Source organism: Miniopterus natalensis, chromosome 3 (assembly GCF_054644295.1).
Source record: "Miniopterus natalensis isolate mMinNat1 chromosome 3, mMinNat1.hap1, whole genome shotgun sequence".
Lineage (NCBI taxonomy): Eukaryota > Metazoa > Chordata > Mammalia > Chiroptera > Miniopteridae > Miniopterus > Miniopterus natalensis.
Window position 1 is genome coordinate 86,721,576 of NC_142083.1, and position 23,066 is coordinate 86,744,641.

At 48.2% G+C, this 23,066-nt stretch overlaps 2 protein-coding genes across 4 annotated transcripts in view; one reads left to right on the forward strand and one right to left on the reverse strand.

The window, feature by feature from the left end:
- TVP23A (trans-golgi network vesicle protein 23 homolog A) lies at positions 1-21,781 on the forward strand. Of its 2 annotated transcripts, XM_016197591.2 has the most exons (8): positions 1-88; positions 330-409; positions 17,960-18,104; positions 18,630-18,719; positions 18,903-19,031; positions 20,000-20,128; positions 20,750-20,809; positions 21,531-21,781. In XM_016197591.2, the coding sequence occupies exons 1-7, from the start codon at positions 80-82 to the stop codon at positions 20,807-20,809; spliced, it is 642 nt and encodes a 213-aa protein (XP_016053077.1). In that variant the 5' UTR covers positions 1-79; the 3' UTR covers positions 21,531-21,781. The 2 variants fall into 2 exon arrangements, with proteins under 2 accessions (XP_016053077.1, XP_016053078.1); XM_016197592.2 differs by lacking the exon at positions 20,750-20,809 and having other exon boundaries at positions 21,531-21,780.
- The window catches only part of NUBP1 (NUBP iron-sulfur cluster assembly factor 1, cytosolic), a 17,541-nt gene continuing 16,118 nt past the window's right edge, over positions 21,644-23,066 (reverse strand). For both annotated transcript variants that reach the window (XM_087815652.1, XM_016197589.2), the window contains 2 exons: positions 22,673-22,756; positions 21,644-21,928 (listed from right to left, as the gene is read on the reverse strand). In XM_087815652.1, the coding sequence (XP_087671778.1) occupies positions 21,867-21,928; positions 22,673-22,756 (146 nt within the window). In that variant the 3' untranslated portion in view covers positions 21,644-21,866. The remainder of the gene's footprint in view (positions 21,929-22,672; positions 22,757-23,066) is intronic.

A 23,066-nucleotide genomic window follows, 5' to 3' on the forward strand; every position in this document is an offset into this window, starting at 1 on the left:
GGCCGGAGGCCCCGCGGGCACCCCAGCTCCTTCGCAGCGAGCGGCAGAGCCGGGGCCTGGGGCCTGGGCTCCAGGGAGGATGAAGCAGGTGGGGCCGCGGGGATGCTGGGCGCGGAGGGATGGCGGTGAGGTGGGAGGAGCCTGCGGGAGCGCCAGGGAAGCGGGGAGGAGGGGGATGCGCGGCCGGGCCGGGCTGGACCCTAAACGGACAGGAGGGTGGGGAAGGCCTGGAGTCGCAGCCGCAGGGGAGGGCCCCGCCTGCGGGAAGGATGGGGGTGGGCTGTGCACCCCGGGCGGGTCTGTCACTCGTCTTTGGCGCCCGCCCCCAGGCCCTGGTGGATGATACTGAGGATGTATCCTTGGACTTCGGCAACGAAGAGGAGCTGGCCTTTCGGAAAGCCAAAATCAGGTATGATTGGACGGCTTTGGGCAGGCATCCCCCAAATTCATTCGTTCACTCACTCACTCACATTCATTCATTTATTCATTCATTCATTCATTCAGAATGTATTGAGCTTCTGGTGTGTGCCAGGCATGGGCTAGGGACACACCCTGGACAGATCAAAGTCCCCGCTCTCCTGGAGCCTGCAGTGTGTGTGTGTTTGTGTGTGTGTGTGTGTGGTGGTGGGGACAACTGGGAGGACACCTAACATTGAACAGGCAAGCAAAGGTGTTTGGAGAAAATCAACAGGGATGAAAGAGACAGTAACTGGGCAAGGCCGCTTGCATTAGTGCAATCAGAGAGGGCATCTCTGAAGAGGTGATGTTTGAGCTGAGACCTGAATGATGAGAAGCAGCCAGTCATGGGAGACCCCCGAGGAAGAGTTCAACGTGGAAGGGACAGCAGGTGCAAAGACCCTAAGGCCATGTTGGAAAGTCAGAGAAAATCCTCTATGTCTGGTGGGTGGTGGGAGAAGAGAAAGGGGTTGACAGGAGGCTAGAGAGGTGGACAAGGGCTTGAATTTTTATTCTGATCCCTGCTTCAGTTCCAGACAGACAGACTTAGTGTTCTGGGTCAAATCACTTGCCTGCCTGAGACTGTCAGCATCGCAGAAAGCAGCAGGACTAAGGTGTGAAAAATGACCCATAAATGTGATTGCTGATGACCCAGGCAGCTGCTGCATCTACAACATCCATAGCTCAGCCACACTCACTCACCTGCTTCTGCCCCATCTCTCCCTCCAGCCATCAGACCAGCAGACATGGGGACCTGGCACCTACATGCCATTCCTTTAAAATTCTCTGATCCAAATCCAATAAACCTCAGAATGGAATAGGATGGTATTCGTTTCCTAGGGCCACTGTAACAAATTACCATAAACTTGTTGGCCTAAAACAACAGAAATTTATCCTCTCAGTTCTGGAGGCCAGAAGTCCGAAGTCACTTTGGGCTGAAACCAAAGTGTGTCAGCAGGGCCACACTCCCTCTGGAGGCTCTGGAGAAAGTCTGTTCTTTGTCTTTTCCAGATCCTGGTAACTGCTGGCTTGGGGCCCCTTCCTCCCTCCTCAAGGCCAGCAGTGTAGCATCTTCAAATCTTTCTCTGTTCCATTTTCGCATTGCCTTTTTTCTCTGTGTCAAATCTCCCTCTTCCTTCCTCCTATAGGGTTACTTGTGGGTGCATTTAAGGCCCAGCTGAATGATCTGGGATAACCTCCCCATCTCAGCATCCTTAATCACATCTGCAAAGTCCCTTTCGCCATATGTGGTAACACTCACAGGTTCCAGGGAGTAGGACCTGCAAATTTTGGAGTCCATTCAGCCTACCATAGTGATCAGAGAGCATCTTTAAGGAAAGAAATTGTGAAAGAACTTGATCCTGGGGCAAGAATCTTATACAGCATCTAAACTCATTATATGCTCAGTCTTTATTGAGTACCTCCTGTATGTCCGACTCTGGGCTGGTGGCCGGAGATACGTGGTCTAAAGACACACACCCTGCCTGTATGGAGTTGCCCAGTTGAGAGCAGAGATGGTCAGTCTCAACACTGCTGACATTCTGGGCCAGGTACTTCTTGCTGTGGGGCTGTCCTGTGCATTGTAGGATGTTTAGCAGCATCCCTGGCCTCTACTCACCAGATGCCAGTAGCACCCCACCAGTAATGTCTCCAGATGCCAATAGCACCCCACCAGTAATCGGGGACATTTCACTGCCAAATGTCCCCCAGGAGGCAAACTTGCTCCCCGTTGAAAGCCACTGGTGTGGGGGTACAGGGTGTAGGTATGCCCATGGCTGTTACAACTCAGTGTTCACATGCTTGGGCGCTTATCCTGGTCAGGGGAAGAGGTGACAGCTGAGCTGAGACCTGAAGGACGGGTAGGAGTTAGCTAAGCAGGGAAGGACGGTAAGGTGTCACATGCAAAGACTTAAAGGTAGGATGAGTTTAGAGAGCTAAGAGTGGTTCACTGGGGAGTAGTCTGGGCAGAGACTGGGGCCGTGCCCTGAAGGGCTTATAAGCGAAATTATGGAGGTGTGATGTCCACTAGAACTTTCTATGGGAATGGGAATGTACTATATCTGTGCTATCTAATATGGTAGCCACCAGCCACATGTGGCTGCTGAGCACTTGATCCATAGCTGTGTGACCAAGGGACAGAAATTTGAATATTTAATTTTCATTTAAATAGCCACACATGGCTCCCATATTGGACAGTGCAGTTCTAGAGTTGGAATTTGTACAGGGCGGTGACATGATCAGAATCTTAGCTGTAACTAAAGGGTACAGGGCAGCGACATAGCATCTTCATCTCATTGGGAGACCCAGCCCCCCCCCCCCCCATATTCCTGGTGTCATCAGCATGGGCCATGTTGGGCTTCCAGAGGGAGCGGCCAGAGTGCTGTGAGTCACCGTGACACCTAGTAGCTTCAGCCTCTATATCCTGCAAACCTTTCTGATTCTGTTCACCGAGATCCATGGCCTGCTTGACAGCTCTGTCCTCCAACCCAGGGGCTGTTCCACCCAGGTCACTCCCAGGCTAGCCTGGTGTTGACCCTTTATTCATGGTGACCTTGAACAAGTCAGGGCACCTTCTGGATCCCTCATATTCTCATTTGTAAAATGGGGGTAATATTCCATCATAGGTACTAAATCAAGTGACAAACATGTTTAACAAGACTGGTGGAACCCCTGCACCTCATGTGGGCTTCATAAATGGTACCTGTTACCTGATGATAGGTGGGACTTCTGTGTCCTCTGTCTGGGCAGGACTTTGGTGGAGGCATATCCTCAGCTAGAACAGGACGTCGCACTGGGGTTGTCCCTGGAGCTGGAGACTGTCCCTCCTGTGGAAAGTTATGTTTATACTTTCAAGGCACGGTCTTCACAAAATTCATTTGGACCCAAAGATCTCCTCTTGCCTCTGACGGATTCCTTGGATCTGATCTGGGTTTCAGTTGTCAGGGCTGGTGTGGTCAGTGTTTCATGGTTGGTTCTTACTCATCTCAATCAGAAGAACGCCACAGGGAGTCATATTTTATCGAGAACCAGGTCACAAGGCAAAAACCATGTGAAGCCAAAACTGCCCATGCAAATCCCTGACTAGCCTCTCAAGTAGAATAACATTTTGTCTTCCATGTCAGTTTATCTTTCTGTGTGACACAAAAGCTCTTCCTCAAAATGAGCTGCAGATGAAATTGTTGGCTGTGTTTTAGAGGAAGTTAAATCGAATGAAAAACAATAATGGCAAACATTTTCCTAGCACGTGCTATATGCAGGCACTATTCTAGGTGTCTTACTTATACTAATTCACTTAATCTGTATGACAAACCTATGAGGTAGACACTATGATTTTTTTTTAATCCTCACCTGAGGATATTTTTTCCATTGCTTTTCAGAGAGAGTGGAAGGGAGAGAGAGAGAAACAGCAATGTGAGAGAGACACGTTGATTGGTTGCCTCCCACACGCACCCCAACTGGGGCGAGCCTGCAACCGAGGTATGTGCCTTTGGCCGGAATTGAACCAGGGACCCTTCAGTCTATGGGCTGGTGCTCTAACCACTGAGCAAACTGGCTAGGACAGATACTGTGATTTTTATCAGTTTCAGGATTAAAGAAATTGAGGGAAAGAGTTGAATGACTTGCCGGATGTCACACAGCTATTAGATGCAGGGCGGGGAGTTTGGCTCTAGAGTCCCCATCTTATGACACTGTGCTTCGGGGGCGACACTCAGGGAGGAGCTCTGTCATGGGAACAACATTTCCAGGGCTTCAGTCTTTCAGTCTTATGCACCCCACCCCCATTTAGAGCAGGCTTTCTCAGTCTGGGCTCTGTTGATATTTGGGCCTGGATAATTCTCTGTCGTGGGGTGTTCTGTGCACTGTAGGACTTGAGTGGCATGGCCTCCCTGGCCTCTACCCACTGGATGTCAGTAGCACTGCTCCCCTCCTTTCCTGAGCTGTGACTCCAGCTGTGGCCAGATGTGCCCTGGGGGCAGAATTGTCCCTGGTGAGAACCCTGACTTAGGTTATTCTCTGGTTCCCTAGGATGCCGATTTGGGTAAGTTAAATTTGCATTTGAAGAAAGTCTGAGCATTCCTGACACCTCTGTGTTTGACAGGGACCCAAGGAAGCTGGTGGGGGGCGGGGCAGGGACGGAGAGTGGGGCAGGTGATGGTACTGACGTTGCCTTGGTGGTTGCCCTTTACTCTCAGGCCCATCCCTAATTGCACCCCCACACACATTATGCTCCAACACAACGAAGAGAAGAATATTGGTTTCTTTGTTGTTATTCCAGGAAGTCTGTTTGCCTCAATAAGTGAGGACCCCTTGCCCTCTCGGTTCCCCTTGTCCCCAGTGACTTTGGGGAGCAAGTCACCCTGCCCCTTTCCCACTCTAAAATCTATTTTAAAAATATAGAAATATGACACATAAACAGGTCTCACCAAGAGCTAATTATTTAATTTTAAGGAAGGTCCATGATTACCAAGGAAAAGAACCCACAGAATCGGGGAACTAGACAAATTTCAGTTCTCTTTGATTAGGGCACGAATTACATAGTTTGAAATGAATTCCTTATATCTACAGCCATTTAACTTCCTCTTATTTATATTTCTTGTTACCATGAAATTGAAAGCATAAGCCATCCTGACCATCAAATCACTGAAGAGAGATTTCTGCTGAATGTGATGACCCACACAATCAAGGAAGTTGGTGACCAGAAGGGGACATTGGTCAGGTTCTTTGATGTTTGATATTGGACAGCTTAACTGCGTGCCCCTGGAGGATTTAACTCGTTATTTCATTTATTCCAGGGCTGACGCTAACTGACATTTGGTGCTGGATGTCATTTATTGCAAGGGCTGTCCTGTGCACAGTAGGATGTTCAGCAGCATCCCTGGCCTCCACCCACTAGATGTTAATGGCAGCCCCCCAGTTGTGACAACCAGAAGTGTTTTCAGACATTGCTGGGGAGGCCCCAAATCAGCTCCCTTTTGAGAATCACTGGTTTATTCTTTTGTTCACTCATCTATTCATTTGATCAACAAAAACGTTCAAGGACTTTTGTGTGCCAAACACTGTTCTAGGGGACACAGAGGTCCCTGCCCTCCTGGAGCTGACATTTTAATTAGGGGTAAGAACATACAAGCAAATATCTAAACAAAGTAACCTCAGAGAGTGGTGTCACGAAGAGGAATGAGAGAAAAAGGGCCAGGGGGCTTCTTTAGATTGTGGAGGGCTCAGAGGAAGCCTGAGGAGGTGCATTTGGACTGAGACCCAAATGTGAAAGAGGAGCCAGGCATGGGAAAGATCCACAGGAAAGGAGTTCTGGCAGAGGAAATAGCAAGTGCAAAGGCCCTGAGGTGAGGTATGTTCTAGGGATTGTTACAACCAAGCCAGGGTGTGAAAAGTGAGAGAATGGGAGGAAGAGACACAGTTGGAGATTTGTTAGGGGAAAGGATGTGAAGGGCTTTGAGGATTCCCATGGGGAATTTTGGAATTTTGTCTGCTTTTGATGGGCAACCTTTGTAGATGAGCAGGGATGGTATGGTCTGGTTGACACTTGAAAAAGCAGCCTGTCTACCATGTGGCCTCTAGGGCAAGAAAGGAAGCAGTGAGCCCTGTTAGGTCCATGAAGGGTGAAAGATGCTGGTGGACTGGACTGGCTGGGTTCCAGGGGTGCATATGGGAACCTGGTTCATGTTGACCTTTGTCCAAATTCTGCCAGCAGCAGGTTTGGGCCTTCTGAGATTGGAGAGGTGGCGGAAGGCAGGGGGTCCCAGATGCAGGCCTTGGGTCTGCATTCCGCAGAGATCTCAGCCTCATCAGCATCCCCAGGGAGCTCAAACCAAGGAAGGGCCTGAACTTCAGGTTCTCTACTGGAAGGTGCTAGCTCAGTAGGTGTTGAGTGTGAAAGGCTCCTGCTATGTGATTGTGCTGTGCTCCCAAGGATTTGGAATATTTTCCTAGGTTGTCCATTTCTGGATAAGGAATGCTCAGAGAGAGAGAGTGTGTGTGTGTGTGTTTTCCATTGGGATGGGGGTAGCTGTTGATATAAGGCTTAGTCATATATTCCGGCATGTGATGATGATGCCAATGACATTTCCTTAGTAAAGACCAACTTAATAAATACAGTCTGGAATCCAAGGGGAAAAGCCCCAGTGCTGGCCCTTTACTAGCCCCAAGGAAATGCTCACAGGGGCTCAGCCTTGGGTGTTCCATGGCCAATGATCACTCATCAGGGGAGTAAGGTGGCTTCTGGAATGACTCAGAAACAGCAACAAATAGATGTTAATAGATGGTCATAGTTTTCCTGAATCTCAATACAGATGTCTCTCTCGCCTGAATTTCAAAATACTTTAGAATAGAAATTGCAAAAGGCCAATTTTTGCCTGACTGATTCCAAGCCTAAGAGGTACTCTCTTACTCCAGGGAGGTATTTTAAATGAATGTGAATTTAAATCTAAAAATTGGAATGGGTCACTTTTGAAATCTGACTCGCCGCAGAGACAGAAAGCAGGTTGGTGGCCCGCCAGGGGTTGCGGGGAGGGAAAAATGGGGAGAAACTGCCAGATGGGTGTGGGGTTTCACTTTGGACTGATAGAAATGTTTTGGAACAACCCTGAATTGTTCACTTTAAAATGGTTAATTTTATGTGATGTGAATTTCACTTCAATAAATTTTTGTTGTTGTATTATTATTTTTTAAACTTCCTTTTTCAAAAAATATGTTTTTATTAATTTCAGAGAGGAAGGGAGAGAGACGGAGAAGCATCCATGATGAGAGAGTCATTGATCGGTTGCCTCCTGCACGTCCCCGACTGGGGATCAAGCCCAAAACCTGGGCATGTGCCCTGACGGGGAATCGAACCAGTCTCCTGGTTCATGGGTCAATGCTCAACCACTGAGTCACACCAGCTGGGCTAAACTTCTTTTTTTAGTAGTTTTGGGTTCAAGGGAAGGTACAGAGGTTTCCCATATACCTTGCTGCCCCCCTCCCACAAATAGCCTCCCCTACTATCACCACCCACACCAGATGAAACATTTGCTACAACCGATGAAACTACATGACGCATCATAATCACCCGAAGCCCACAGTTTACATTAGGGTTCACTCTTGGTGGTATATGTTCTGTGAGTTTGGTCTTGGTAGTGATCCGTATTTGCTGAACGAATTAATATTTCACTCAGTTCTCCCATTAAATAATCTGGAAGCTGGGCTCTTTGTTTCTAAGATGCTATCATTTTAAAGTGCACTGGTTCAGTTAAAGCTTTTGGAGGTAGAAAATAAACACTGTATTAATATTTGAAACCATTAGTGAGTGTATCCTGATTCCAAAAACATTAAAATGTTGAAAGAAAGAGGGAAGGAAGGAAGGGAGGGAGGGAGGGAGGGAGGGAGGAAGGAAGGAAGGAAGGAAGGAAGGAAGGAAGGAAGGAAGGAAGGAAGGAAGAAAGGAAGGAAGGAAATGATGTGAGATAGGATTCTCTCCATTTTGCAGATGAGTAAACTGAAGCTCCCAAGAGCCAAATAACAGACGCAGGCTCATACAAGAGCTAATATTTCATGCCTTCAAATCCTGCCCATTTCTAGCAGAATCTAGCAGCTCTTCAGAAACAAAAGCACATAAATGAGTGAATTCTACTTTCTACTTCCAGTGGAAAAGGAACAAAGCACCCTACTCAGAGCAAGGGTGAAAACGAGAGGAGTCCAGGTTCCTCACCCTCCTCAGCCTCGCCGGGCGCCACCTGCTCTGAGCACCTTCCTGCCAGCTGACTTCCTCTCCAGCCTTCTGGAAAGTCAGCCCTTGGCCGCTCTGTGTTCTTTCTCTCCCTTGGTTAATACCTGAGTCTCCTGTTTAAAAGAGGGGAGTGTAATTGCAGCTGCCCTCGTGCTTCTCACCCCCAGCTGTCTTTAAGTGAGCCTGGGATTCTTCATTTTCCACCCTGATCATTAGAGGAGCCTGATCCCCTTGTCCTCCTGCTCTTAGGAACCACCTGACAAAATGTGGGTTATACAGAGTAAAACGTCTTCAGTATTAGAGCCTGTATTAGTTAGCTATTGCTGCATAACAAATTACTGCCAAACTTAGGGGCTTCGGATAAGAAATATTATCTCACACTGTTCCTAAAAGTCAGCATGTGGGAGCAGCTGAGCTGGGTGGTTCTGGTGTGTCCTTCATCGGGGAGCTCCTAATGCCTGGTGGTCCTCAGCTGCTACCCTTTAACGTTGGGGTTGTGTCACGGGGGCATTCTAACCCCATCATTCTGTCTTCCCCTGTGAGCCAAAGGCGTCTAGAAAGAGAAACCCTCCCTCTTCACATATATAGTCATTGCAAGATATACTTTATGGAGAAATGGCATAATAGATGCTTGATTTTTAACCTTTTTTTTTTTTCAAGTAGTGAGACCATTCCCCAGCATCCCCCACAGCTGCCCACTGAGGGTTTAGTTTAAGTATCATATGACATTTTCTTATTGCTACTTAAATTGTCTCACTTTTGGCCAGTGGGAGCCTCTTCCAGTTGGCTTCTGAGTCTTTCTGACCCAGCTGTGGTGTCTTTGACAGCTTCCTTGCTACCTGGGGTGTATCGAGGTCCCAGCCTCCTCCCTGCCTTTTTCCATCTGCCCCTGGAATCGCCTCTTTTCCAAGGAGCCCCTACTCCTTTGGAAAATGCAGTTTAGAAGCCCTGGCCTGGGTTCACCTCCTGTGTCAGCTCTTGGGCTCCAGGGCCAGGAAGTGCACCAAGCAGGGCTGATTAGCATGCATTAGTGGATGTATCTGGGGGAATTTGTTGTCACCAAGCACATGTCCCTTTCAGTTGATCTGCGGGTAACCCTAAGCTGAGACCGAGTGAAGACTTCGGTTCTGGTGCTGATTCTGCCAGTAGAGCAGCTGCAAGCCCGTATTTCTTGCACACTAGAAAAGGTAACAATCAGGGTCATCTTCCCCCCAAAAGTATGTTAAAGTCCTAACCTCCAGTATCTCAGAATGTGACCTTATTGGGAACAGGGTCTTTGCAGATGTAATTAGTTAAGATGAGGTCATACTGGAGTAGGGTGCGCCCCTAATCCAATATGACTGGTGTCATTGAAAGACAGCCATGTGAAGACAGACTCGTGGAGAAGGCCATTTGACAGTGGATGCAGAATCGGAATGATGTGGCTACAAGCCATGGACTGCCAAGGGCACCAGGTGTCATCAGAAGGCAGGTTGAGGTCTGGGACAGATGGTTCCTCTCAGCCCTCAGAAGGAACCAACCCTACTGACATGTGATTGTGGACTGCGGGCCTCCAGACTGCGAGAGAAATTTCTGTTGTTTTAAGTCACCTAGTTTGTGGTGCTTCGTTACTGCTCCCTGGGAAACTCACGCAGCAGGCGACAGCCTCCCTCTATTCCCTGCTACTCGGAGGTGGTCTCGGGACCAGCAGCACTGGCATCTCCTGGGGGCTCATTAAAACACAGACTCTCAGCCCCCCCCCCCCCCCCCCCCCCCCCCGCTCCTGAATCAGAAGCTTCATTTCAACAGGAGACCAGGTGATTCCACTGCCTTACACAATAGGAGGGCGGTGGAATGGTCACTCCCCATTGATTAGCTGGCATTAGCAGGACCCCTGCTGCCCACCAGGCAGTGTCCTAAGCTCTTTACCTGCACGATTATTCTCATGTAATCTTCCCGGCAACCCCATGCAGTCGGAGCTGTCACCAGTGCATGTGGCCACGCAGGCCTGCACTGCATGGCTCCAGGGATCAGATGGCACCCCCTGGCTTTGTGCCCTGCAGTGCCTCTGACTCTTGTCCCATTTACTGATGAGGAAACTGGGACACACACACACTGGTTAAGTCACTTGCCCAGGGTCACACAGGTCCTCTGACACCCCTCACCCCATCCCTGCTCTGCTGCCTTCTTTCTAAAGGGGAGCCAGTGAAGGTAGTGTCTCTTGGTCCCCCATTTTCTCTCTCTTTTAAAATGTGGTAAAGTGGTAAAGTACACACAATGTAAAACCATTTTCACCTTTTTATAGTGAACAATTCGGTGGCATCTAGTACATTCACAATGTTGTGCAACCAACACCACCGTTCAGTTCCAGAATATTTTCACCTCCCCAAAAGGACCCCATGGCCGTTAAGCAGTCAGCCCCCCCCCCCCAGGCCCCCAGAAACCACTAATCTGCTTCCTGTTTGTGGACTTGCCCATGCTAGATATTTCATGTGAGTAAAATCGTACAAGATGCGACCTTCTGTGTCTGGCTTCTTTCGCTTTGCAGAATGGTTTCAAGCTTCCTTCATGCTGTAGCATGCATTCATTCCCTTTTTTTCATATTTTAAAAATTGTGGTTAAATTTGCATAACATAAAATTTACCATTTTAACCATTTTCCAGTGTACTGTTCAGTGGCACTAAGTACATCCACACTGTTGTGTAACCCTCACCACCATCCGTCTCCACAACATTTCTGATCGCCCAAACTGCAACCCCACGTTGCCTTAAGCAATAGCTGCCCATTCCGTCCTCCGCCAGCGCCGGTAGCCCCTATCCCACTTCCCGTCTATAAATCTGCCTCTCCTAGTACTGAAGTCATACACCATCTGTGCTTTGGTTTGACTTCCACTTACCCTAATGCTTTCGGGCTCACCCACGCTGGGGCAGGCATCCGTGCCGATCCCTTTTCATGACTGAATAATATTCCGTGGTGTGGAGAGGCTGCATTTGTTCACCCACTCCTCTGTCAGTGGCCATTTGGGCTGTTTCCACCCTTTGGTGACGCTGAACATGTGTTCAAAAACAAGTTTCTGTTTGCGTCCCGCTTTCAGCTCTTTGGGGCTCCCAGGTTTTGGAAAACTGGGCCTTTAGCTAAGGAATCTGGTCCACGAGCCCAGCAGCAGCAGGAGGGCATGGCCCGGGTGGGAACTGCCACGTGCTCCAGGCAGAGGGCGAGGATTTCCACGCAGGGCCCAGCCTGGGCCACGTGGCCAGGGGCCCATGACTTGCCCCTGGGTGCTCGCTTCGTTTTGCAGGCTGAGCGTATCCGGCTTTGAGGCGGGGGTGCTGTTCAAAGGGATGGAGACAGGAACCAGAGGGACTATGTGGTGACCAGGGGGAAGCCTGTGCTTTGATTTGCTTCCACACTCAAACCGTTGTGCTGAGGACTTAGCCACGGGCTCCCCTCAGACATCCCGAAGTCCGAGAGCCTGCCTGTCCGGGGGTGTCAGGGGAGGGGGGCGCTGGGCTTGCAGCAGGGAGCCAGGGTCTGAAGCACGGCGGTGCTACCATTGGGGGGGCCTCCTAGAGAAGAAAAGTTAGATTCCACCCGGGTGCTTCATCCTCAGTGTGAGCCATCCCACGGGGTTTCTGAAGGGCTTGCAGGGGTCTCTGCTTTTTCAGGCATGGGACCCTTCAATCCCTTTCTGCTTTGTTCCTGGAGCTGAATTTATCTTGAAAATGGAACAGAGGAAGGCTCATCAACTGTAATGAGCATACGGATCACCTGGCGTCTTGTTAAAATGATCTGGGCTCAGGAGGTCTGGGGTGGGGCCACCGAGCCTGCATTCCTAACAAGCTCCAGGGCACGTGGGGAGCTGGCCTATGAAGTGGCTGAGGGGGCAGACCTCATCCTAGCTGTCTCCCTCTCACACTAGAGATCCCCTTCCTCCCACATCTTCACGGTGGCATACTGCTGTTAGCAGAAGAGCCACCTGGCTCTAAGTGGGTGTCAGGGCTGAAGAAATAAATAGTAGCACCCTCCTCATTTTTAACAACAGGGAAAACATGTGTGACAGAGGACATCCCAAAAGAGTGTCACTGATCAAGGCTTTTTCTTACTTCCATTCTCAAAAATCGTGACTGTTAATGAGTCAAACAGGTAGATTACTATTAGCCACAACCACTGCCTGGTCTATCATTGTAGGTATTTTATCTCCTGGAAGCCTCAGACATCTGAGGTAAATGTTCTCCCATTTTACAGATGAGTACACTGAGGCTCTGAGCAGTTTAGTAGCTTGTCCAGGGTGGTACACAGCAAGGATGGGGCTTGAATGTGGATTTAGGCTCTCTGGCTTTCACTGTACCCACTGTCCAGGTGGGGACCAAGGTGGGGGGCCCAGTCGGCATTTGTACTCCATATAATGGTGGTCCTTTCTTTGCAGAGAGGCTGGTAGGCCATGAAGAAATGACCTGCTTTCTGGAATTTTCCTCATGCATACACTGTAATGGCCAATTACCCAATTGGGGAATTTTAGGTCTGGAATTTTTTTTTTTTTTTAACCACATATGGCCCCCAGAATATCAACCCATGGGCTTGGTTTACTCTGAAAGGCATCTTGCCTCAATGCAAAGTTGAGGCGGCCTCTGATGATTTCTTTACTTTTCTACTTTTTAATTCACATTTACATAATAGTACAGAGAACAGTGAACATGGTGTTCCGGTTCTCCAGCTTCATGGTCACACATGGTCATCCTGTTTCATCTTCACCCATCCACTCGCCGCCCCCAAATTAGTCTGAAGCAGATTCTAGACATCTCAGATGTGTTTTTTGTAGTGGAGAAGTAAACCTAGCAGGAAGGACACTGTCTTTCCTTAGATCTTTGTCACAGGGAAAAGCAGAAAGCTTTCCAGGGTTTCTGAAAGATGACGGAGAATTTAAAATAGGATATCTGATGAGGAATGCAAGCTGGAGATAGTCTTAAAAATCAGAGTACAGTTTTCAAATTGAATACAGTTTACTCATCTGTTCAACAACTAAAGGGCAAATTTTAAAGCTACTATTAGATCATTAATCAATTTAGTATTAAATCAAACTTCCCCCAAATCAAACCTGCCTTAGAAGTTTGTGGAAAGGGGTATGTGTACCTCTGGGACATACTGTCTGGGCAGAACACCCCTGCACTGACCAGCACCCATTTTTTTAGAGTGGTTTTAGGTTTACAGAAAAATTGAACAAAAATACAGTTCCCATAAGCCCCACCACAAATTTCCCCTTATTATTAACATCTTGAATTAGTGTTATAACTTGTGACAATTGATGAACCAGTATATCATTATTATTAATTATTATTATTAACTAAAGTCCCTAGTTTCCATCGGGGTTCGCTCTTGGTGTTGTACAAATGTATAAAGACATGCCCACCATTACGATATCATACAGACTAGTTTCTAGGGGCCAACAGTAGCAGTTTCTTTCTTTCTTGGTTTGTTTCGAGTGGTGCCTAATTTCATCACCAAATTGTTCCTGCTGGTCTGGAGCAGGGGTTGGCACACTTGCTGGGTAAATATTTTCAGCTTAGCAGGCCAGCGAATGAGTGAGCGTGTTGTACAAATGTATCATGACATGCCCACCATTACAATGTCATACAGGCTAGTTTCACTGCCCTCTAAATCCTCTGGGCCCCACCTAGTCATCTTCTCTGCGCTCAAACCCCTGGCAAGCACCGACCTTTTCGCTGTCTCCATAGTTTAGTAATTTCCAGAATGTCATATAGTTGGAATCACACGGTATGTAGCCTTTTCAGACTGGCTTCTTTCCCTTAGTCATAGGCGTTTATGATTCCTCCAGGACTTCTCATGGCTTCATAGTGCATTTCTTTTGAGTGCTGAGTAACATTCCACTGTGTAGATGTACCACAGTTCATCCATTCACCTATTGAAGGGCATCTTAGCTGCTTCCTGTTTCGGGCAATAATGAATAAAGGTGCCATAAACATCTGTATGTAGACGTGTTTTCAACTTCTTTGGGTAAATAGGAGTGCAATTGCTGGATTGTATCAATGTAGAATTTTTAGGGTGATTTGCAAAGATTTTTCCTTGGTCAGTGGCTTCAATCAGAAACATTTTTTTATTGAGGTGTGATGTACATACAGTCAAGTACACTAATCTTAAGCGTTCAGCTTGATGAATTTTTATACGTGTGTACACGCGAGATCAAGATGTGGAAAGTCTGCAGCATCCAGAAGGCTCCTTGGTGGCCTTCCCGGTCCCTGCCCACTGAGCCATCCCGAGACAGCGCTGCTCTCCAGCATCACCACTGGCTCTGCTAGTCAGGCAGCTCCCACGCTGCCACTTCTGAAAGCAGATTTTTTAGGGGGAAAGGGGCCAACAGTAGCAGTTTGTTTCTTTCTTGGTTTGTTTTGAGTGGTGCCTAATTTTATCACCAAATTGTTCCCGCTGGTCTGGAGCAGGGGTTGGCACACTTGCTGGATAAATATTTTCAGCTTTGCAGGCCAGCGAATGAGCGAGCATGGCTGCGTTCCAATAAAACTTTATCTGCAGAGACAGGAAGTGAGCCAGATGTGGCACTTGGGCTGGAGTTTGTGAATCCAGGATAGAGCAGGACTTTCCTTTGTGAAATTTCTGTCCAGGCCCTCTCTCAATCTGGGCCCGTGCGTCTTGGGACAGGGGTGCACATGTGAAGGCCTCCTCAGGAGATGTTCATGCGCGTTCCAGGTTGAGAACCTCTGCGTTTCCATCTAAGGAGGAAGACAACAGGTGTCCTGGGGCCCAGGACTCTGAAAATGCATTTTAACTTAAACAAAAGCCCATTGAGACTTTCCACCTTGACAGCACTTTGATTGAGTTGTCTCATTTCCCCCTTTCGCCAGCATTCTTCCCACCTCCTCTCCTGGAGATGACAGGCTTCCCTGGGCCAGGTGGAGGGGGTGTTGGAGACCCGGAGGGAACGCTCCGTGTTAAAGCCGAGCAATGACGGTGGTTCTTCAGTGAAAGCATCGGGGCCGGGGGAATATGGAATCTGGAGTCTTGGGGAATCCCTGAGATGAAAAGCCTGCCCCCGGGGAGTGAGAGAGGGAAAGTTGTGGTTAGAAGGGGAATTTTCCAGTGTGGCTCCTCGAGGTGGGACAGTTTCGAGTGACTGAGGGCTGAGTTAACAACAGCTGTTCACAATTACCACGCCCGGGCTGTTTCTAGCACTTCATACGTGCAGCTTCACTTGATCTTTTCAGTATCCCGGGATGTGGCTGCTGTTGGCATTCCCATTGTACAGAAGCAGAGACTGAGGCCGAGAGGTCACATAACTTAGGGAAGTCTGTGGAGCTACTCAGAGGTTGGAGCCAAGACCGGAGCTCTGGCGTCGGGCACCTCTCAAGGGGCGACCAGGTGGGTCCCTGGGAGGGTAGAGTTGAAAGCCAGAGGCACTGAGAGGTGGAAGTGACTGTCAGTGTGTGTGTTTGCTCTGTAGCTGCGGAGGTGGCAGGAGAGAACACTGGGAGGACAGGAGGAGTGGACAGGCTTAAGCCATGGCCTTCAAAACTCTCACATTAGTGTTAGCTGGGGGCAAAGGCTGGGCAGACTCTGGAGAGACTGCGTGAGGCTTGGAGGGTTGTCCAGAGAGCAACCTGCATAAGACAGGATTAAAACAACGCTGGAAAGTGCAACAGGCATTGTTTTTTACTTGCTTTGGGCTTTGTGTGACTAATAATAATTTGATTGGATGATAATAATAATAATAATAATAATACCTCCCAACTCAACAGAACTTTCCAACAATTGGGATTTTTGTGTGTTTTATTTCAGGAAACCACAGCCTAAAAAGAAAGAAAAGTAGTGGGCAGGGGATTTATTCGAATACAACTTCCAGGTTTTACCCTGGACCACTGCACACTTGTGGTTCTCTGACATTTTTTAAGTCTGTACTGTTCTACACAGAGGACAGATGTCCCAGGGATCCTTAGAGGGCTCGATTACAAGTTTTGACACAACAAATATTTGCCAAGAATTTTAAATGTCATGTACTGTTGGGGATATAAAATGATCTAAAACATGATTTCTGCCTTCAAAGAACTTTCAGTTCTGGCGAGAAGACTCGTTTATCTTCAGCGTGAAGGGGTAAAATTGTATTGAGACAGTTTGTTGAAAATCCTTAATAAAATTTAAGGCGAAAAAGGATATAAGAGATTCCCAACGGTCTTGTCTTCTGGAACAGTCCAGACTTGGAAGTTCCATGTGATCACGTCCCCCTCCCCCCCTTAATCCTTACCTGAGGATCTGTTTTTATTGATTTTAGAGAGAGAGAAACACGAAGTGAGAAACATTAATCAGTTGCCTCCCATATGTGCCCTGACCAGAAATTGAAACCTCAGCCTTTTGGTGTACAGGATGATGCTCCAACCACCTGAGCCACCCGGCCAGGGCATCACGTCTAATTCTGAAATGCCAGGTACCCTCCTCAGGCTGGCTTTTCCCCCAGGCTGCCAGGAGCGCTCAGCGTCTGGAAGGCACAGAGAAGCGTTCTGGCGCATGGCTGGTGCTCGGGCATGGCCCTTCTACCTTTGGAACGCCAGGGGCACGTGCAGAAGTCCTATAAACTCCGCCTCTGAATCTTAGTTCATGTTCCCTTGGGAGTTTGAAACCGTACAGTTCTATAGGAGCCCCTAGTTTGCTTATTCTGATCCCACTTCGTTTTGGGAAGACCCAGCAGGCTCGTCCCCCTGCAGGTCTGCTGGCTGCCTCTCTGTCATCCTAGATGTTGCAAGCTGGCGTCTGGTGGGCCAGGGCGATACTCAGCCTGCATTATTTTATTAACATCATTAGTAGCCATCATTTTAAAATCCTATTTGCCATCACAAGCCTGGATTTCTAGCTTCTTGTGAAATGCTGGATCTGGCAGCACTAGGGCAGGTGTGCAGTACTGGAGGGAGGCCCCTCCCTCCCTAGCAATGGGTGGCACTTTAATTGCCAGCATCCTCAGGCTTGAGCTGTGGCTTTCTTGATGTTGACTGTTTTCCTCTACCTCTGCTCTAACAGAAGTGGATTCCTAAAAAAGAAATAGAAAACTATGAGTGTCTTCTCTTCTATCTGCCCCATGTTACCCATGGCTGTTGCCTGCCTGACCCCTACAGGCATTTGTTATTTATCTGCCTCAGACAAGTGGGTGTACCCTCATTATGGATCACCCTTGGGGCTCTCATCTTTCAGACCCATTTTTTAAAGCATTTGATGTAGGATGAACACATGCCCCTTGGTTCTGTGTCATTCGTGCCTAGAGAGGCCCAGTGAACAAAACCATCTCGCCCCAGATTAAATTTCATCATTCAGGTACCACTCGTTATGAGCAACTGTGAGACCTGCCGTTGGCATGTCATTCTCATTTCCCTCTATCCAGGAACATGCATTCCCCGATGACACGAGACAGCACCCATGGGCTGCACGTGGTCTCACCGCCCCGTTACTGGGTAATAACCCAACCTTTATCTTTAGGGAACTAGTCACTATCGCTGCTAGATGGGAAGGCAGGAGTGATTTCACTTCAAAGGTGGCCCATTTTCAATGAGGGCAAGTGATATTTGCAATCAAATTAGGGGAAAGCACGGGATTCTTTGAGAGAAAGAAAAAGCTAGTGTAACAATGACTGTTACGGGCCTTCTAATTTGGTGATGTCCTTGGAGCTGCAGCCTGATTAAGTTTGGCTTGAAATGTGCCACAGAGAACGTGGACAGTCGGAAACCATGGAGCAAGCTCCGCGACTGCCCTTTCGGCCCTTGGAGTGAGGGGGCCTTCTGGGTTCTTTCCTAGGCACCCCTTGGCCACCTTTTTCCACCTGTTTTTCCGAGTGAGTGCCATCGTCACCTACGTGTGCTGTGACTGGTTCAGCAGAAGCTTTGTGGGCTGTTTTGTCACTGTGCTTCTCCTTCTGTCCTTTGACTTCTGGTCTGTGAAGGTAAGGCCCCCCCCGTGATGCCGTTGCTCCCGAGACACGCAGGCCACGTTTCCGGATGGTGACTTTCCCGATGCAGGTGGCCAATGATTTGAGCCAAGAGTACTCTGGTTGAAACTGCTGATACACACTTAAGAATGCTGAGCCAGAGTCAGAGTTACAGGAAAAAAATAAATCGTTTAGTTTTGAATAAATGGCTTCAGGATATTGGTTGTCACGGCTGCAAATATGTGCCATGTGAGGATGACAACTCTATATGGCTTTGGATTTTTAATAAAATTTACACATAATATACAAACATTTAAATGTTCTATATAATATGAATGTATACATTTGGGGAGCCTGTCACTTTTTAAGGTAAGCTTAATTAAAAATCGGAAGACTTGAAAACACTCCGAGAAACTGCCACAGTTCAATTCCCTTTTTCTCTGCTCCCAGTACAAGTTTAACTTTTATTCACCAACGAATAGGCAAGGACTTTCTCTATACCTATGGCCTGCTGAGAGTCACTCTGTCCCTTTTCCTCAGAACGTAACCGGGAGGCTCATGGTGGGCCTCCGCTGGTGGAACCAGGTGGATGAAGATGGGAAAAGCCACTGGATTTTTGAGGCCAGAAAGGTAATCCTAAGACAAGTCCAACCAGAATGGGGACAAGGCCATGGGAAGTTCCCACAGGTCCTGCTGGGCTCGTGCAGCTCTGATGCCCGCCCTACACCAAGCCCGCTGCTGCCGGTGCCCCGGCGCGTAACAGGAGCACGTGTAAAATCGATGACAGTGGCGGCCTGAATCACTTTCCCGCAGGTGTCTCCGAACAACATCGCTGCCACGGAAGCGGAAGCCCGGATCTTCTGGCTCGGCCTCATTATTTGCCCGATGATCTGGATCGTGTTCTTCTTTAGCACCTTATTTTCCTTGAAGCTCAAGTGGCTGGTAAGGCAACGCCTTGACTCCGACGTTGCTTCGGCATCTGTACAGAACCAGGGGTTCCAGGAGTGGATTATTTTTTATTGATAGATTTATTGAAATGGCTGTATTGAGATAATTCACATACCATACAATTCACTCATTTAATGTGTACAATTCAGTGGCTTCTAGGATACTCAGTTGTGCAGCCATCACTACAATCAAGTTCAGGATGTTTTCATCACCCCCGAAGACAAGCTGTAGCCTTCAGCCATCACCACCTCCCCCATGCCTCTGTTCACACGGCCCTACACCCACTCATCTTTGTTTCTATAGATTTGCCTATTCTGGACATTTCCTGTAAGTGGAATCATAGAACATGTGGTCTTCTGTGACTGACTTCTTTCACTTAATGCAGTATTTTCATGGTTCATCCTTGCTGTAGCATGTATCAATACTTCCTTTTTGTGGCTGAACAATATTCCATTATATGGACAGGCCACATTTTATTTATCCCTTCATACACTGATGGCCATTTTGGTTGTCTCCACCTTTGGCACATACGAATAATGCGAAGAGAGGAGTTTATAGTAAAAGTGTATGACATCCTAAGTAGGAATAAGCTTGCCTCAGAGTTCTGAAGTTTTATTTCAGAGCTACTGTATTTTGTTGCCATGATCTGGCTCATTCCTGAGAAAACGCAATATCCACAGACAGTATAAGCAACAGCGTGGTTAAAGCTGTGGACTCCGGAGTTTGGATCCTGGCTTGGCCAGGCATCAGCTCTTGAACTTTGGGCAACTTTAGTTTCTCTGGGATGATAATGGCACAGACTTCTCGGGTTGTTGATGATTAAAAGGTGTCCATGAGTATTTGTCAATGCCCAGTAAGGTTGGCTGTTACTTTAGGTGAGGGCCAGAGCCACCGCTACTTGGTTTGGGAGGAAAATTTCAATATATGCTCAGAAAGCTGACCTTTGCTTTTTCCGAGCGCAGGCCCTCGTGATAGCTGGGATTTCTCTCCAGGCTGCTAACCTGTATGGCTACATCCTTTGTAAGATGGGAGGCGAGAGTGACATCAGCAAAGTCACAGCCGGTTTTCTGTCCCAGACGGTGTTCCAGACGGTGAGTGACTGAAATCTGGCTCCGGGACCCCTGCTCTCCAGAGGCTCAAGTAGAGGAGGCCTGTTGGCACCTGGAGTTTCTAATGTTTTCCTCATCAGCCAGGCTGCCCGTTAGTTTTTTAAATGTACAGTTCAGTGTCATCTAGTACATTTACACTGTTGTGCAACCATCCACCGCTAACCACCATCCATCTCCATCCAGAACGTTTCCATCTTCCCAAACTGAAACTCTACCCATTCAACAGCGGCTCCCTGTTCCCTGACCCCAGGCGCTAGAAGCCAGTTATACTTTCCGTTCCTATGATTCTGACACCTCCAGGGGCCTTCCATACATGGAATCACACAGTATTTATCCTTCTGTGACTATCATTATTAATTTCAGGTGATTTTAAAAACTAAAATTAAGAACCACAATTTTTTTTAACCTCACATATAGTTCTAGACGTGAGAAATAGATCTTTTAAATTTGACCAGGCTCATCCTGAAGTGGTTTCAACCATATTTAATTTTCATAGAGCCACTTCATGCGCTTGGTACATTTCAGGTTTGCTCTGGCCTTGAGTCAGAATCAGGCCGTGCACAGGTGGCGACTGAACACCGTGGCTGACTTTTCCCCTTGCAGGCCTGCCCAAGTGACTTTGAGAAGCCTGGCCTCGAGGGGCTGGAGATCCACAAGTGTTAGGTGAGAGGCGGGATCAAGGCAGGGGTCTGGATGGTGCAGGGCTGGGGGCTTGTGAGGAGCTCCCCTGGGCTTGGCTGTGCCTGGGGTCTGGGAAGGCTTCCCCCAGTGCTGAGTGGCCAGATGCATAGCCAGGCAAGAACCAGCCGGTGCACTGGGCATCCCTGGGCCTTTGTGATCTCATCGCCCTTTACAGGGGTCCCACCCTCCTCACATTGGACATGTGCAAATTCGACCATATGTGTAGGCATGAAACAGAGCGGGGAGGGAAATGAGCGAATGAGAGGGAAAGAACAAGGGGATTTGCCCACCCTTCCCTCATACCCTGAGTAAGACGGAAAACAGGAATTTCCTCTTCCCTCAGCTGTCTCAGTTCCTGTGCATCACACAGAGTGAGCCTCTCCTGGCAATGTCGATAATTCTAGAGTTCACCTCTGTCTTTCCTGTCAAATGTCTTGCATGGCACTGGAAGTTACTGGGTGTAGTGTAACATGACTACACAGGGCAGACAGACCCCAGTTCTGTTTAAGTGGGTGATCTCAGGCTGCTCAAGGGTGTTCTGACTACATGTAGCTGCATCGTATGCTAACCTCAGAACAAGCCCTGGCTTGAGGCTCCATCGATTTTCCTCAATCTGGAGAGTAACTGTGGACCATGCTGTTTAAAACCGTGACTGTGTCCTTTGCACTGAAGCCACACATCCATCCCTCTGCTTCCTTTTCAGGCTTATTCAGAAGCAGCAGTAGCTGAAGGGAGAGGTTCTGTCATCAAATGAGCTTCCAGCAGAAAATTCCATGACCAACAAGCCATTGGTTTTCAGTGAAGCAGGCCTTGGGGAAGGTTTGAGGAGACGATTTTATTTTTTAAATGGCACATTTATAAACAACGCCCTTTACATGTGTTGTAAAGAAAATGGTACAAGTATTAGATGATTAAAGTGTCTGCTAAAGTGACTTTACACCGCACCAGAGTCTGGTCCCTCTCTGCCTGTGGCCCCACTTTGTGCCCGAGCGGTCAGGACGTGCTGGATGTGCTACTTGTGTCCATGTCCCCCTGTGTTTCAGGAACTAATGAGGCTCTTCTCTTCTTTTGGCTGATGGAGATTACAAAACTCTTGGATTCCTGCAAAACAAGGGGGCAGGCAGAGAAATACCGAGGCTCCTCAGTTCCCTAGGCAGCCCTGCCTGGTGCTGACCAGGCCGCCTCTAGACGGGGGTGGAATCCCCAGATGGCTCAGTTCCCTAAAAAGCCCCATTTCTGTTAATGCCCTGAATCTTCAAAGTGACCTGGATACCACACACTGCCCACCCGCGGTTATCACCACCAGCTGATAACCTTAGTCCCTTCTGCAGATCAAGAAGCCTGGGAATTATGTCTTTACCCTCCACACCATCTTACTAGGCAGAGAACCAGCACAGAACAAGACTTAAGACCTTCGACTACTGACGCCTCTGCTGCACATTCAAGGCCTCTGCTGGCTGCCCATCGCAGAATCATGCCTGCACATGGGTTTGGTTTGACTCACTAGGCTTTGTGGGGCTTTTTTCTTAGTTTTATTTTGCCAGCTTTACTGAGATGTATTTCCTATGCCATCAAATTCACCCTCACTGCGTCTTTTAAACTATGACTTAGTTCACAATATGGACGTACTGAAAGGTTTCTCATAGACTGGCTTCCTGGGCTGAGGGAGCCACTCTATAGGTCATCCCAGACCCTAATGTCCTGATTGTCCCCAGCTGAGGCTGTGTGGCAGTGACCATTTATGATCTTAAGTCACACCTTCTCACACCCAGCCCACTGTGCTCATTTCTGTCACTTCCTAGCCCCACAGCCATCTGGATTCACAAGACTCACAGGCACACTTACTCTGAATTATACTTCTGTAGGCCAATGCGGCTGGTGAATCTGGCGCGTCCATCAAAAAAGACCGTCCTTCGTCACAACTCTTACCTTAAAGAAACAAATGAAAGAATTAAATCCCTAAAGAGAACAAAGTGGCAACATGACATGACCTTGGGCTCTTTCTGTGCCTGTGACATTAGGAAGCTTCTGAACCCACTGCATTCATAATGAATAAAGCTAAGAATGAACATCAGGTGAGGGGATGGTCTGAGAGGATCTCCCCTGCCTCCCTCCATGCAGCAGGGACCCTGGCCAGCGTTTCAACACTGCTGAGCCTCACCTGGCTGAGGGTGTTTACTGTGTGCCTAAAAGTCATCTGGGTGGTGTATGGCAAACACAGGTTCCAGGGCCCCACAAA

Coding starts and splice junctions, on each gene's coding strand:
- TVP23A (XM_016197591.2), top strand. Junction 410..17,959: donor TTTCGGAAAGCCAAAATCAG/GTATGATTGGAC, acceptor GTTCTTTCCTAG/GCACCCCTTGGCCACCTTTT. Junction 20,129..20,749: donor CCCAGACGGTGTTCCAGACG/GTGAGTGACTGA, acceptor TTCCCCTTGCAG/GCCTGCCCAAGTGACTTTGA.